Source organism: Thermobia domestica, chromosome 14, assembly GCF_964235325.1.
Source record: "Thermobia domestica chromosome 14, izTheDome1.hap1.1, whole genome shotgun sequence".
NCBI lineage: Eukaryota > Metazoa > Arthropoda > Insecta > Zygentoma > Lepismatidae > Thermobia > Thermobia domestica.
In genome coordinates this window covers 95,220,327-95,237,697 of record NC_137467.1, presented here as the reverse complement: position 1 = coordinate 95,237,697, position 17,371 = coordinate 95,220,327, and the positions used below count along the sequence as shown (strand labels likewise).

General features: G+C 34.9%; 1 protein-coding gene across 1 annotated transcript in view; it reads left to right on the top strand.

Moving 5' to 3' along the window:
* LOC145670269 (protein O-mannosyl-transferase TMTC2-like) overlaps positions 1-17,371 on the top strand; it is a 226,183-nt gene that overhangs the window by 122,879 nt on the left and 85,933 nt on the right. The window contains exons 2-6 of the mRNA XM_081738695.1: positions 3,370-3,994; positions 9,794-10,718; positions 15,446-15,560; positions 15,925-16,010; positions 16,701-16,945. Of these exons, the coding sequence (XP_081594821.1) occupies positions 3,370-3,994; positions 9,794-10,718; positions 15,446-15,560; positions 15,925-16,010; positions 16,701-16,945 (1,996 nt within the window). The remainder of the gene's footprint in view (positions 1-3,369; positions 3,995-9,793; positions 10,719-15,445; positions 15,561-15,924; positions 16,011-16,700; positions 16,946-17,371) is intronic.

Sequence of the window (17,371 nt, the reverse complement as noted above, 5' to 3'; positions counted from 1 at the left end):
CAACTAACCAGCGTTAAGAGTCACAAAACTTCGGCCAATGCGATTTAACAATTCGTTATGAAAGTGAATAGAAGCAGTTCAGTCATACTAAGATATACGTGTCATTCAGAAGTTCACGTTCGGTTGACAATAATTTTTTTCCATTTTTGATAGCTTTCTAGACGAAAGTAGCTACCTGTTAGTAGCCCTTTTTCTACCTTGAAATAATGAGAAGAATAAACTGAATTATTAAGATTCAATTCGGCTCGAGCACACATTGTAAGACGGCTAATACCCTCGCCAATTATCATATCTCTTTAACGAATAAATTTATGTGAAAACTAATTGTTTCAATGTATGAACATGACAGTTTAGTGGCGGAGAGCTTATCTCCAATGCGGAAGATCTGTGGTTCGACGTTTTTCGGTCATATAAGATTATGGTGAAAAACATCACATCCGTAATAAGTGTTCATGGAGCTTCCTCCGTTTCCTTCACATTGCCATTTCACTAATTCTATCCTGATTATTCATTTTCACTAATTAATCCATTTATTAGGCACAATACTTCGTTTTATTATTCTTTATTTTAAAGAATTAAAGTCTAATCGATATTTTGTAATAATACACTTAAGGCAATCTTTCCTTAGTCCTCTACAACCCAAATTATTTTACTATCTCATAGCATTTCATAGGACTGATGTTTCAGACTTTCGATTCACTTTGTACATTTTGTTAGTATGCAATTTCATTGTTCAAACCGCTGAATTACTCACTCCGTCAATTCTATATTTTATCGCCCGCGTTATTGGGATACATCATACTTTGTTTTTCTATTGTACATAACTTCAACGTTTTCAACAGAAAGACGAGAAAAATCGAAATAATATATTGATTTTAATATTATGCTTGAAGACTGGTGATTATGTCTCACTCGTTAATTATTACCTTTTGCTACGAAAACATCATTAACTCCTTTTCGTTTCAGAAAGTGAGTTGACTACCATACCGTTGGGAACACGTGAATTTTGGTGTTTGAGCAAACAAAATTGCACTTGAGTGTTGCAATTTAAATGAATGTTGTTCCACATTTCAAGCTGAAGTTTAACAGTGTTTAGAATAGTTCAATAAATAACTAACCTTGAACTAGCAGATTCCTCAAGCTACATAATTAGTATTTTTGTAACTTACATTTGCTAGAATAGTTTACAAGTGAATTTCATTTCAGATTGTAAAACTATAATAGGTTTTCTAACTATTCAAATTCAATATAGAAACCAAGATAGAGTCAATAGAGAAATAAAGTAAGAGGTAGAACCTATTCTTCGGATACTGAATCGTTATAAAAACAGCTTCTCGTTATATTTTTCAATTATCACAATCAATATAGAGAGTAAAGGCTGTATTAGTACCTCTGTCGATATAAAAGTTATCCCACTAAAACCACAAATATGAAAACATGAAGCCGAGTTCTCGTATTTTTATTAATTGGTTCGGCCAGGAAAAGAATAGAGATCTGAAGCGATACCAAGTTCTATTGAAATCTGAAAATCGGAAAATGAAATTTGCAACTTTACTGCTGTGTCCCCTCGCAGTGTAGTCGCTAACGCTTTCGATTTTGGTGCGAGCGGTTTCGGGTTTGATTTCCAGTGGAGGCACAGATGTTACTGGATTTTCAGGCCAGACATCCTCAGTGACTTTTTTCTGGGTTTACCTCATTCATACTAGAAAATACGAATATGATACCAAACATAGAGGTCCAAACCGCTTTCTTACTTCCCCCTTCCTCTAATAATGTACTTGCCGAGGGACATTATACTTCATGCATGACGGGCTTAAGATCACAGATGCCGGTAATGCCCATTAATGTGTATATGACATATGTATGGAATATACATTAGTGGTAAGAACAAATTGCCGGGCAAAAGTCTTTCGAGGCTATGCTGTATAGGACTTGTTCTCAACGCTAAATTTGCAAATTTGACTTTTCAATTTTCGGATTTCCATAAAACTTGGTATCGTTTCAGAATACTTACCCATAAGCTTTCAGTTCTGTTAAAACTAATACGAAAGAGAGCTTGAACGAGTAATACGATAAACTTCAAATTAGAAGTTTGAAAATCTACTGCATAATACTTACACAGAAGCATTCAAATCTGTTAAAGATTCTGTGAAAAAGAGTTTGACTACGACATTCATTCATTTCATTTTGTAAATACACAAGCAACGAAAATTTCATTTTATTAATACTAAAGAAATGACTATTTACATGATAAAGTAAATTGCAGATTAAGTCGTATTCAACAGAAATGCAAAATGATTAAAATGTGAATATCAAACAAAGATTGAAACAATGTTCTGTTTCTTGAATCTGAAGAAAAATAAGCATGTTTCTTGCCATGGATAATTTCAGGTTTGCTCTGGGAGGGATTCTCAACACACAGGGGGTAAAAGTAGAACTGAGAAGTAGGAAATAGAAAGTGGATAACAGGTAATCCAAGTTCAGCACGATGGAAAATATGTTTTGGGGAAATTTCCCTGGGCCACTTTTGGAATCATCAACTTTTAATACAATCGGAGAAATGAGTGATTTTTTAAACCGTTTTAGCGATAATTATGCCAGGAAAGTAAAAACGTCTCAAAAGCGGGTGGTACCTCGGTAAAAAGCAGTAATATATAAACCCTATTCCAACTGTGTAGCTTGTCTGAAAATTATAAAATAATATATCTCTAAAACAACTAGAAACTTAGCATGGTATATTACTCCTAATAGTATTATCGTTAACAACGATAATCTAGAAGTATGATTTTGTGTGTAAATGAGCCATTGTCATCTAAATATCAATGGCACGGTTGAAGTATATACCTTGTTACAGAGATATCTCTGTAATTCTTTACAAGAGACACACCAGACAACATAAAAGAAGAATCTAAATCTTTGACATGAAGTATAGTATGTATAAAGTATTTGTAGACATCAACAAAATCTTGCACTAGTACATTAGAATTTCACCTTCCTGATCTAAAGTAAATTTATGGATGTAGCAATTTTTTCTTCATGTGTCAAGGTCTGCATCACTATTCATCATAATAAAGAACAAATATATTTCTGTAATTGATTAGTCTTGTATATATGATGATTGCAATCTGAAAGAGGGAGAGAGAATAAAGATTTATTATTATAAGTATGTTATCATAGCGAATAATATATATATATATATATTTACAAATATTAATATATAGATAAACAATTATATTTTCAACAATGTCTGATCACTGTACTCAGAGCTCTTCCTGTGAGGGTTTACCCTGCTATTATTATATCAATTTGCATTTCAAAATTATATTTTAGAACTTTTCTGTAACATTTATCTTTATCTTCTCTTTGCAGCCGAGCAATTTTATCAAACGAAGATGTACGGCCACACACGCCATTTAGCAACCTGTTTCTCAATGATTTCTGGGGTACTCCCTTAACGCACAGCGGCTCTCACAAATCATATCGTCCTCTCACTGTTCTCTCCTTCCGACTCAACTACATCCTCAGTGGTTTGCAACCAGGAAGCTATCACCTGTTGAATACTATCCTCCACTCCATTACAGCATCCATTTACACCAGCTGGGTTCGTCTGTTAGTCAAGAGAGAGATGGAGGTTTGGATAGCAGGGCTTCTGTTTGCGACGCATCCAATTCACACCGAGGCCGTTGCCGGAGTAGTGGGACGAGCTGATGTAGGCACAAGCATGTTCTTCCTTCTTACTTTACTGTGCTATCACGGACACGTGAAATACAGAGACAAATGGATTCATAAAAGCGGGAATATTGCAGAAAACATTATCCCATCCTATTTTCTCTTGGTTGGCACTGTTATTTTAGGAACTTGTGCTATGCTAACTAAAGAGCAAGGAGTAACTGCTTTTCCTGTTTGCATTATCTACGATATATTTGTCTGGAGAAGAAATAAACCAAAAGAAATATTTTCTAATGTTGGACACTTTTTTAAGATCAAAGCACATGTAAGTATATATTATTCTACTTTACACCCTTATACTAAAATATTGTCTGCAGTTTGCTTGGGTCTCATATAGGCTATAAAGAAAACTTCTTGTATGTGAGATGCCTATTTTGAAAACTATTTTTGTTATTTTGGAAACACTAATAGAAACAGGCTTGTAGAATTGTAAGATATAAAGTGCTACAATCTTTAAACATACTTGTCATTCTCTATATATGTCTAAATCAGAAACGAAACCATTGAATAGGATTTTGTGCAAAGTCTAAAAGTTATGTCACATATGAGACTAACAGGAAGGCAGGGAGAAAAGATTTTCTAGTCGTCTTTGAAATTTTTGGAAGTAAACTTCCACGAAACTAGAACAAAAATGTTTATCTTGTTCTGTTTCATACAAGGAAACAAACACTGGACGTATAGGGTGAAAATATATTTGTGTTGATACGTATTACCTATTTGTATCCCAGGGAACAGAATTTTCGATTTTAATGAAATTCGGCGCTTATTTTATTTTCTCATGAAGACCTATTTTAGGGGTTAAAATTGATCAAGGACAAGGGCGGAAATAAAATGAAATATTCATTCAAACTTAGAAGTTTGAACACAGAATATGAAGAAGGTTTCCCTCCAGAGAACTTTCATTAAAAATACATTTTTTAAAGTTTTGATTTTTCTAAAGCTTATCATTTATCTCTACTTCTTGAGAGGCGAAATGGACAAAGATTTTAGGAATATCCAAATTCTCTCAGATAATGAATTTTACTTACTTCGATTAGGCTATACAATGAGAGCCTTGTACTACCAGACGTAACATATGAGAATAATACAAAATAGGAAAGAATTATTTAAATTTTCATTATTTTACTGGACATTATTTAAAGTTTCATATTTTATAAGGGTCGTAGTTAGGCACTTAATGCAGGGAGAAAGTAACGGAGAGGATAGTAGTAAATATATTAATCTTTATGTATATATAATTGTGTGAGTAATTAACATACAGATCTAAATAGAGGATATATATATATATCACATACATCACCCCTAGAAGAACGCCCTCGCATCTCCAAAAAGTTGAATCTTCTTCTTTCCACGTAAATATATAATAGATTTTTGTAATTTTCCATTAGTGGGAAAGATACATATATTATACTACCAACAGAAAGGGAGAAAACTCAAAATCACAGTTTTGTATTTACTAAATTTCTTCATATACAGGAAACTACTGGCATAAGTGTTTTACTGTGGTGTTCTTATGGTCAAAATATGCATCTTTGTTGTTGAAACACTTGATATTTCCTTAATTGCATACATATCTTTGATAATTTCTGGTGACACGCAGAATGAAAGAGACAATAGGAATGCTTGCATAGAAAAGAGAAAAAGAAAGCCCTTAGAAGTGAACCGATGTATGTACCTATTCAGTGGCGTGAGTGGTTAAGTAAGAAAACTGAGACGCAAAGATCATTCTTCTCAACTTCACGTTAAAAGAGGATAATGACAAAGTACAATGCATCACATCAGAATCCCCAGAGTAGAAAAGACAACGAAAAGTGCATAATGTATAATACAAAACTGAATATGATGCTTAGAAGTTCCAATTTATTCAGGTTACACGTAATCTTCGGGTATACCTGGCCAACCTCAATTATAACTTAGTTAGGAGAAAGGAGAGTTGGTTACTTCACACAGAAAGAAAAGAAGCAAGAATGGTTAGCATAATACGGAAATAATCCTATACTCAATCAGTATCGGAGTTTCGATGAGAGGTTGAAATTAGGTGATGAAAACTGAGTGTCTAATAGAAAGAACAAGAAATAGAGTCGAGCAACCTATTACTTGGGGCATGGTGGGTCAGTAGTAAACCCTCGCTTGTAGTGCTATTGGTCCTTGGTTCAATCGCAGGCCAAGTGAGTTTGTGGTGGACAACCGTGTCCCTGTTTTTTCTTGGTGTTCTCCTGTGTCCTCCCAGTTTCTCATTATATCAATTATTTTATTATCATTCACCTTTATTAATCATCCCTTGAAGAAAACTTGAAGAGCTAACATGATAAAAATAGAAAATCAAAATGCAAATGCGTAAAAACACAAACAAGTGTTACTAACACAACACAGCTGATTATTACAGGCGATTGCTGTAGTGGCTATTTTTTCTCCGATAGTAGCACCTATTTCACTCATCTAGGTGGCGAGAAAATCATTCATTTATCTTGAAGAGAGGTACCCGGTTTGGACTCAACTATCTTGTGCTACCACACCTTCCGCTACATCTTTTGAGATATATCACATAATTTTGTTCATCTGCTAAGTTTTCTTTAAAATAAAATTGTTCTAACATTATAAATATTATTATTATTATTATTATTATTATTATTATTATTATTATTATTATTATTATTATTATTATTATTATTATTATTATTATTATTATTATTATATTATTATTATTTGAGTGATTTGAACCGGGCTCTTTCTTTAAAGCATGTGTTATAATATATGTCATTAAATAAAAGTGAGCTCCCAAAAGTAAAAGACGTGTTAAAATTTCTATAGATACCATTTTTTTCTTTCCTGTAAATTTGACAATTAAGAGTTGCGACACTTTTATTCTGGAGTCTGTATATCTGAAACCTAAAGATTTCATTTGTATATTTGCTCACCTGTATTTTGGCCGCATGTCTAGAACCATGAAGTTATACTCCTATGCAACTATTTTTCCGAAAAGCGAAATGTAACTTAGTTGACTAAGTTTGCTCTAGATAGTCCCTATGCTTCAAAATATGTTAACAACGCTTTAAATACACATATTTATGGTACAATATAAAATATGCACTTAAAAATTTCAGGTATTCTGTTTACAGGCTTTTTACCTCATATCTTTCTCTTTTGAAGGTTCTTCCAACAGTTTACTATCATGAAAAAGTAAATGGATAGCTTTCTAGTTCTTTCTTTTATTTATACACCATAAATATATTTGAAAGTTCAAATTGGAAATAATATGAACATGTTATGGTAAAATACTCTCAAGCGAATGGAACATTCTTAAATTACCGCTAGATTTTTATGAAGAGTAGCCAGTAATTGAGCCAAGGCTCAGCCTTCTGCACCTGTATATAAACTAAAAGGAAATAGATTGTGTAGGTGGAATGAATAGCAAGGTAGTGATACACATTTGCTCACGTTCTTTATCCTGGAATTTGAAATCGAGACTGGAGCTGTAGTAAAAAAGAGAGTAAAGATAAAAACTTTCTTACCATGGATCATTCAAAGTACGACCCTCCTTCATCGTTGCGCCCTGGCCGTTAGTGCATAAAAGGATTGATGGAAGACCTTTTGTGGAATTATGTTAAAAATCCTTGTCGTAGCCCTATTGATGATCGTTATGTCATAAAACTACGAACCCTTGATTGCAGATTTGATTTTAGGAAATAGTGAGTAATCATACGAGTTAAGATCTGGTGAATAGGGAGGGTAGGACAAGACACAGTCCCCTTTTGGAACAAAAAGTCGTACGCAATTTCTGCCTTGTAGCTTGGTGCATTGTCATGGAGCCGATGCCACTGAACACCACCTCGATACTCGATCTTTACATGTGTAATACGTTGCTATAACTACTTTAATATATGAAGGTGAAACGAGGCATTAACTGCCTATCCTGTTGGCACAAATTCCTAGTGTCTAATATGTCTTTATCTCAAAGTCTAACTTCTTCTCAGTCTCGAGAATTACTAGAAGATGTCTTAATTTTAAAATATTATGTAGGAGATCTAATAGCTAGAATAGATCTTTTGCAGCTGTGATTCTTCTTCATCTAAACTTTTTCCCATTTAGCTGGTGTCAGCTTTTCAGATCGATGTCCTCCCTCTTTCTATCTTACGTCATATCCACTGTTACACTACACTGCAGCATATTGTGCTCCACACAATCCCTTCTCTTCTTTTTAGATAGCCTCGCGCTCGTTTCCTATTCAGTTCTATAAAATGCCAGTCGGTGAGCTACGTACGAGGTGAGCTCGTGTTTTGAAGGCCTTCTACTTACATGTCCAAACCATCAGAGTCTATTTTCTTACAGATTTTCTACTACTGGTCTCATCTTTATCACTTTATTCTTAATGATATCGTTTACTTCCGTGTCACTCCACACATCCACTCCAGTTTTCATCTTCGCAACATGCAACTTCTATTCCTCTCTTTCCTTTCTTTCCTTCGTCATCCAACATTCCGCGCCGTATAATATGACAGGTCTAGTGTTTCGTAAACTTTTCGTTTAAGGCTTATTGATACCTTGCTGTCATACAATTCTTCTGCCGTTTCTCTCTATTTTGTCCAACATTTGTTAACCCTGCTGTTTATATTTTCCTATTCTTGGCTTTTCCTGTGTAGTATTGATCTCAAATACTTGAATTTATTCGTCATTACCACCTCTTCTTCATCCAGTTGTATTTCTATATTTGCGCTTAAACTTTTGCTGAACGGGTAAAGAAGATATCCTATCTTAATTGTACTAATTGTAGTCCGTAAATAGCATATTCCAAAGTGCCAACTCTTGAATAACCTTTGTAAACTCGTCCATCACAACTGTATAGAAGTATTGACTAAGATTAGATCCCTGATAAAGTCCCCTTCCATTGTGAATTGTTCTATTATTCAGCACGCGCTCCTTATTTCTGTCCTACATCCATCACACATGTTGAATTATACAGCTGTATGTGTTCGGAACACACTTTTTCTTCAGTGTCCACCAAATAAGATACGATGACACTCTACGATACGCTTAGGGGCCGCGGTGGCTCAGTGGTAGAGCGCTCACTGTGGTGCCTGGGGTCCCTGGTTTGATCCCAGCTCGCGTCAAGTGAGCTTTGTGGTAGACAAACACCGTGTGCGTGGATTTTCTCGGGATTCTCCCGTTTCCTCCAACTTTCTTCATTCCACCATTTCATTCATTTTTCATCATCACCGTCTCCTTTAGCCTAGCCGGCATAACGTGGGACGTAAAACTTAAAGATTTGATTTTATATTTTCTACCAAATGCTTTCTCCAAGTCGATGAAAACTACGTGGAGATTCTTCTGATGTTCTCCGTGCTTTTTCATTAGCATTCTAAATGTAAATATTGTATCCGTTGACGACTGTTCTGATATGGAACAAAAATTGGTTCGCTGTTATTTCAGTCTCCCCCTTCAATCTTGCTTCTATCACTCTCTCCCAGAACTTCATTGCATGGCTCTTAAATTTTATTCCTCTTTAGGTGCCATATTCTTGAATATCTCCTTCGTTTTAAAAACCGATACTACGTAACTTCTCAAATCTTTTGATATTTACCTGTTTCCAATATCACTTTAAAATGTCGAGTAAAACATTGCACTCTCTCTTTAAAAAATAAAATAATTTAAAATAAAATAAAATAAAAAATAAATCCTGCTTCAATAGGAATATTAAACGATCCTGGAGCTTTACCACTTTTCATCATTTTCATAGTATTTTCTACCTCTTCCATACTTACAAGCCGAACCAGTCTCTAATTTGTTGATAATGGTATTTTGTTACTAGTTTTAAGCTATAAAACTCACATATATCCAGGAATATTTCCTGTGATTGTAGTAAGAAAAGAAACCATGAAAAGCATATGTACGTAGCTGAACTTTGTCTTTCATTTTTTCGGCTTTCAAATGTGAAGAGATGCACACTGATTTACATTCTATACTCTCAATACAATACATAACGATTTTTTTTTAAGTGAACGTTGACATACTATACTATGTGTTTAATATATAATTTTTAAATAAAATTATTACCTTCTTGTTTCAGGAAAAACGAAGATTGGCGGTAGAGATTAGTATAATAAGCCTAATTTTATCATTTAGTGTTCTGGTAGTACTGCGTGCCTATATCATGGGAGGAAAATTGCCCACATTTGCAGCAGCTGATAACCCTGCGGCCCACAGTGCATCTCTATTAACACGGACTTTAACCTTCCTTTACCTCCCAGTATTCAACTTTGGCCTACTTCTTTGTCCGTCCACGTTGAGTTTTGATTGGTCCATGGACTCTATTCCACTCGTCCAAGATATTATAGATTCACGAAACATTATCAGTATTTGTTTCTACAGTGCCTTTGGAGTTACAGTGTACAAATTAGTGTCTTCTTTAAATTTTGACAATTACTCAGAAATATTTTTGGATACAAATGAGAACAAGTGCCATAAGTGGAATATTAAATATGAAAACTCTCCAAAAAGGTGTTCTAATAAGTCAACATGGTGTAAAGGAATAAACGCATCTACCTCTTTGTGTAATTGTAACTGTATTGTTTGTGTGCAATCAAACGGTTCACTGGATTCTATCAAAAGAAGGGTCACCGCCAAACACAATAACGTGATATCAGTCAGAACCAAAAGGAGAGTTGACGATTCAAAAGATGACTCATTGGTTGTGTTAATGTCAATTGTATGCCTTGTAGTTCCTTTTTTGCCTGCTTCCAATTTAGTGGCTTATGTGGGATTTGTTATTGCCGAGAGAATTCTCTACTTACCGTCCGTGGGATATTGTCTTCTAGCTGCGTCTGCGATAACTCATCTGGCTAAAAGTGCAAAGCGAACAGTGAGAATTTTAGTGATAACATGTACAGCTGTACTCATATTGACATTCAGTGTTAAAACTTTTCACAGAAACAGGGATTGGTATGATGAGGAGAGTCTATATCGATCAGGAATAAGAGTAAATCCCCCAAAAGGTAAGTGTGATCAATTTGTATTTCAACAATTATAGATAAAAAATGTCTTTTTGAATATTAGTGCTTATGGGAATTGCACGAATATATCTATTTTTCGTTCAAAATAAAACAAAAGTACATAATATCTACCATAACATGCGTATGCAAAACTTCTTGAATTGTGTCCAAATTAGAATTCAAATTTGGTTGGCATTCTCCTCTTTATGGTCACTAGAGAATGTATGTAGCAATAGGAGCACTTATTCCACTACAAACGCACTGGGAGCATTTATATCTTGTTCAACACAATTTACAATACTATTTGAATTTTATCAACGTCTTACACTTGTTCCCTTTCTGTTGCAATACCAGTTTGGATACTAAGAGTAAGTATTGCTTCGGAAAGGCGCGCTCCCAGACATTTTTTGTTGGAAGGGGTCCATGCTTTGAGAGATACTATACTACAAACTACTACGTCTATGAAGCATTGCACTGGTATTATTTTCCACCCCAAAAGACGATAAGTAACTGTAAAATATTTGCACCTATACTTTCAGAGAAAAAAAATGATAGAACGAGATCGTTTTAATAAGAGAAAGAGTATAGATGAAGTGTAAGATCAAATTTTCATGCTACATCAATCATTTCCTTATTAAACAAGTGTAGTTTTATTGAGAAACTATACAAATGTATTTGAGTTAGGAAGGCTGTTGGGGGGTCCTGACTCTGTGGACTTCTTCTGTGGATGCGTCCGTGCCAGTACCGTGCCATGGGGGAAGAAGCGGGCGAGTGGAGACAACGGCCCCGGCCGCCGAAGTAAGGGAGCGCAAAATTCGGAGAAAAATGGAATAATAAAGAAAGGAAAAACTACTTGGAGTTGAGTTGAGTTGATTTTGGGTTTAACGTCCCGTTCAGCAGCGAGGCTATATGAAACGTGGACCTACTGATTAACGTGGAATCCGAACCACATGAGCTCCCGCCGGGAATCGAACCCGGGTCTCCCAGAAAAACTACTTGAAATGTGTGGGGACGCAGTCGTATACTCTCGTCCCGGGCGCTGATTTTCCACGGCACAGCACTGATCCCTAACTTCAGATGTGTACAAATCGAGTTGCTAGTTTTCTGCGGATTAAAGCTCATTATACAATTACCGTATTTGAATACCGAAATTCAGACATAGATATCATATTCAGCTATTCATCTAAGAAATCTCATTAAAACATTTTATTGTGGTCTGACAAAACTTGAATCCCATTGTGAATAAAAGAGAAATTCTCAGAAATCAAACCTTCCTGTGATAAGGAAACAAAATGTTAAGCGAATATGAACTGAGAGAGTAAAGAAGGGTGGAGTCCCTTTGCTGACGACACGCCAACATGAGGTGTCACATCACATAGCTCACATATGAAGTAATTGATTAATCTGAATGTCGGTTCTCTCGCTAGGGCCGATAGGCCTACTTACCAACGCTGAGCGGTCGTCTACCTATATTGAGATTGGGCATAGACCTATTGAAAGAAAGTATTATTGATCTTCTTTTGTAAAATTGTTTTGGAGGTACAATGTTCTCTATTCGTATCTCAGGAGTAGGACTACTGTACTATAGAAAAAAGGAAATGAAATGTTTGAGTTTTACGTCCCACGATTATGCCGACTAGGCAAAAGCAGGCGGTGATGATGAGCAATGAATGAAATGGTGGACTGAAGAAAGTGGGAGGAAACGGGATACCCGAGGAAACCATGCACACGGTGTTTGCCCACCACAAGGTTCATTTGGCGGGAGTAGGGTTTGAACCCGGGGCCCTGTCCACCAGAGGTGAACGCTCTACCACTGAGCCATCGCGGCCCCTGCTGTACTATAGAAATCTCAGGACGAAAGTGAAGGAGAAAGGAAGGATAACAATAGATATAGTAAAAGTTTTTACCAAGCAGGTGAGCTTTAGGTATTAAAACAAGAGATAAAAAGACATGTGCCAGAGATAGTATTGGTAAAAATGTGTAGAATCACGATAGTGTCTAGTATGTTTATTATTTCTTCCTGTAGGACCTTTCAATAAAATAATCAAATAATTATTTTAAGGTTGTTATTTACAATTAATTAAACAAACAAGTAGTTCCGTTTCACAGTGTGAAAGTACTGTAGACTTCCAAACTATGTGAATTCAATACTCAAACTTCAAGTAGTATATCTACAACTACTGGTTACAATAGTAGTTGCACAGATAGAATTTGTTGCTCGGACGCTGAATCCATATAAAAAAGCCATTACTCCTAGTTGCCTAAAGCCTTACTGATTTTGTTCTATGGCTATACATGCCGAAACTAGAAATTGTTAATTTGAACCACTTCCGGTTTGAATAGAGGATTAAGGAAGCACATAGGACCTATTCTTCTTACGTTTAATCGATTGCAGTGAACCATCTCAATATCTCTTACAGTTTTTGCACTATGGAAATCAGTGTTGAAGTCAGAAGTACTAGTAAATTTCAACCACTTCCGGTTTCTGTACAGTGATGCAGGTTTCGATGAACGTAATTCTGACGATGAACGTCCTTCGGCTTTGTCATTAGCTGAATTTGTTTCTCTTCTATAGTGATAGATGTGAAAACTGGAAATGGTTAACTTCAAATACTTCATGTTTGCGTAAGAGATTAACAGAGGGGATTGTCCCTATTCTTGAAGAGCTGAATCGATTTCAAAAATCCGCTTTGCTTACTGTATTTGCTCAACGGAAAAAAAGTCAATATTGAAACGAGAATTGGTTGTAAATTTTAATCACTTCCGGTTTTGGTAGAGTAATGCGGACTGTGATGATGTGTGTTCTCTTGAGACCGTGAGTCATTTGCGAAAAACAGCTTTGCGTTCATTATTATTATTTTTGTTCTATTGGAATAAATGGCGAAACCGAAAACGGTTAATTTTGAGACGAGAAATCGAATGAAATAAAACGCTTCCTGATATCTCGTATTGTTTTTATTGTAAGGAAATTAGTATTGAAACTGGAAGAATTAGTACAACTTCAGGTATCAGTAGAGTGCTGCGAGTTGCTGAGACACAGAATTGATTGCAGAAAACCGTTTGTCACTATCTATTACCATTTCTGTTCTATGGCGGTAAATCTTGAAACCGAAAATTATTAATTTGAACAATTTCAGGTTTAAAAACAGGGTTAACGGAGGAAATGAAACTTATTCTTAGGACGTTGAATCTATTTCAAAACTCGCTTCTCTTACCGTTTTTGCAATATGTAAGTGAGTATTGCAATCATAAGTACTAGTAAATTTGAAGTACTTCCGGTTTCGGTAGTGTTGCAGGCCCGTATCCAAGGGGGTTTGGGGGGCCGGGCTCTCCTAAATTTTTACTGCCCCTCTAAAATTTTCACGGTAGGTTTGCAAATGAAATATAATATTGTGATAAACTATAATATAGTTGGATCGGGGCTCCCATACTTCTACCGGGCCCCACCTACATTTTTGAGCTGGCTACCGGCCTGGAGTATTGGTATATGATATGTTCTCATGAGACTCTGAATCAATTTCAGGAAACTACTAGTCTCGAACTATTTTCATTTTTTCTATGGGAATAAATTGTGAAACTGTAAATTGGAACCATTTTCAATTTGAATATACGATTAACCGACCGAACGAAACCCATTTTTACGACGCTGAATCGATAGGAAAGTTTAATCACTTTCGGTTTCGGTAAAGTGTTGCGGAGTGTGAGGGTATGTTCTCTTGAGACCCTGAATCGATTGCAGAAAACAGCCTGTTGTCATCTATTACCATTCTTGTTCTATGGAAATAATTGTTGACATTGGAAATGGTTAATTTAGACCACTTTCGGTTCAAATAAAGGGTTAACGGAGCAGATGGAACCTATTCGTGGCATCTTGAATCGATTACACAAAACCGCATCTCTACAGCTCTTACAGGATTTTCTCTACGGAAATCAACTTTGAAACCGGAAGTAATAGTAAATTTGAACCACTTCAAGGGTTGGTAAGTGTTGTAAATAATCATGAAACGTTGTCTTAAAATGCTGAGTTGTCCCCCCCCCAAAAAAAGACGCCTTTCACTATCTGTTAACGTTTTCATTGTATGGCGATAAGCGTTGAAACCGGAAATATTTAAAGTTAGGCTTTGTAAAGCAGTTAGGCAATTATCGGAAAAAAGTGTTAGTTTTTAAAAGAGACAATTAAAGAGCGTAATTATGATTATAATAGATTCACAGTTGTAGTGGAAGTTAGGTCGTATTAAGAAATTGAGTCTACGTGATTGAAATAGTGGTTATAGTTGTTGTAAGAGCGCATGTAGTTGGAAGCTATATTGAATATTAAATGTTGTGGTATTGTGATGAAGTATGCTTATTTAAATAAAAATGACAGGTCTAGTTTAAGTGGTTAACTATTCGTATAATAAGAATTAGTAGTGAAGAGTTTTATACCCCTAACAGTTAATTTGACCGTTCGAGTAGAGGATTAACATATGGGATTAAACCTATTCCTGGGACACTGAATCAATTGTAAAAAAGACTTCTCGAAATAATTTACCACTTTTGCTCTGACACCTGTAAATAGACGAATAAAGCCGTCTATTAAACTCCACGATACTTATGCGTAGCATAATTTGGAAGTCTAATATTTTGGTTGAAAATCTATTCTTTATATGGTATGAATACATCATATATCAATAAAAAAGAAATACAAAATACATTAATAATATCATTTTCGTTTTAATATTTTGTTCTAGCCTACGGAAACTTAGGAAATATTTTAAACCTGAAAGGAAAATATGCAGAAGCAGAAACCGCATATCTTTTAGCTTTAAGCCACCGACCAAATATGGCAGACGTCCATTACAACCTGTAAGTAACTATCAACAAACCAGTATTGATGATAAACGTGTAAAGTATCTAAATTATATATGTAGGACCTTTCAATATATATATATATATGTATATGGATTCAATACAATATAATCCATATATATATATATAGATTATATTGTATTGAATAGATAATACTTTAATGTATATAAACTTATAACTGATAGTTTCAAAGTTTTAAAGTGCATGAAACGCAGTAAATAATCTATTGGATTATAGGTGATACTTATACAATAAAGATAATTAAAGATCATGCTTGAAAATATACAAATAATAAAATAAGCACATTGTTTGTATTATATTTGAAAAATGGCGTATATTTTATAACTATTCACCTTTTCAGAGGAGTTCTCCTCCAGAATCAGCAAAGATATAAAGAAGCTGCTCAGAGGTATCAAATAGCCATCCAGTGCAGACCAAGATTAGCAGGTAATTGCAAGTTTTGTAACTAAGAATAAATGCATAAACTGTTTAGAAAGATTCGTAGTCAATGATATTAAATATGGCAAAATTTGGTAATACATTAGAAGTAGTAACATTTTAAGGTTTATTGTAGATAAAAGGAGAAGAATTATGTGGTTGCTCTCTATAAGACTGAATCTGCTAAAAAAAAAAAAAAAAAAAAAAAAAGCTTAATATATTTTTAAGAGTTTTCGTTCGCAATGAACATGTGAATGATTCGTTTAATGAACAGCATTTATAATAGGACAATTTTGATAAAGAATTGACTAGATTAAATACTGGAGAAACCTGAGTTTCTTTTAAAATTCTCAGTTTTCAATAAGGTCCAGTATATCAGAGCTTTTGGAGAGCCATTTGATTAGATGGATTGCGAATTATTTCATATGAAAAAAAGTCGATTCTGGCCTATATGTTAACTACATACAATGTCAGTCAATTGTAAATTGTTTGTCCAACCTGAAGGGCACAAAAAATTAGTTTCACTTAAGAAAAGAAGTTGCTAATACATTTCTGGAAGTACCTTGTTAAATATACTCCTAAAGGCTTTCGTTTCTTCAATATTATTTATATTTTTTCGCAAATTATTATGCACTAATCAATAAAGTTTAAGGTGAAATATTGCTTTTGTAACTCCTTCTGTTTCATGTCTATTTTCAGTAGCCTACTTAAATCTGGGAATTGTGTTATCTCGCCTTGGTAGAATACATGAAGCTCTTGAAATTCTGCGTACCGGCTCACGTCTCGATGGAACAGGTCTAAAAGATCCTAGGACACATGAATCAGCTAAAGTGGCAGCACTCTTTCATCTCGGACGATTATTAATGGATCAAGGGCAATTGGAGGACGCCTTAAGTATTTTCCAGGAAGCTGTAGACAATATGCCATCACATTATCAGCCACAGGTAGGCATTTAAAACAATATCCTAAAACAATTAAATTGACTAGAATTTGGTCGATGATAGTTTATACTTCGTGGAACAATGGTATGCGTGCCATTAGTATCACGTAGCGGGATTTATAAGATTGTGTTCTTAATCCGTCTGTCTGTCCGTTACTCCACATGGAAACTCTTGAACTAATATTTCACACCTATTTTTGAACTCTACTTTTTGCAGTAGACAGCTAGACTGATTACCTCGAAGGATTTGGTTAACATCTTAACCGTTAACATCTTAATCCGTTAACATCTTAACGGATAATGGCGACTTTAACAGTGCTTATCAATATCTCATATCCCGTACATGTAAGATAATTTTCGAAACTTTCTTTTTCTTTCTTTTCTTTTCTTTTTTCTTTTTCTTTTTCTTTTTTCTTTTGCAATTGAAAGC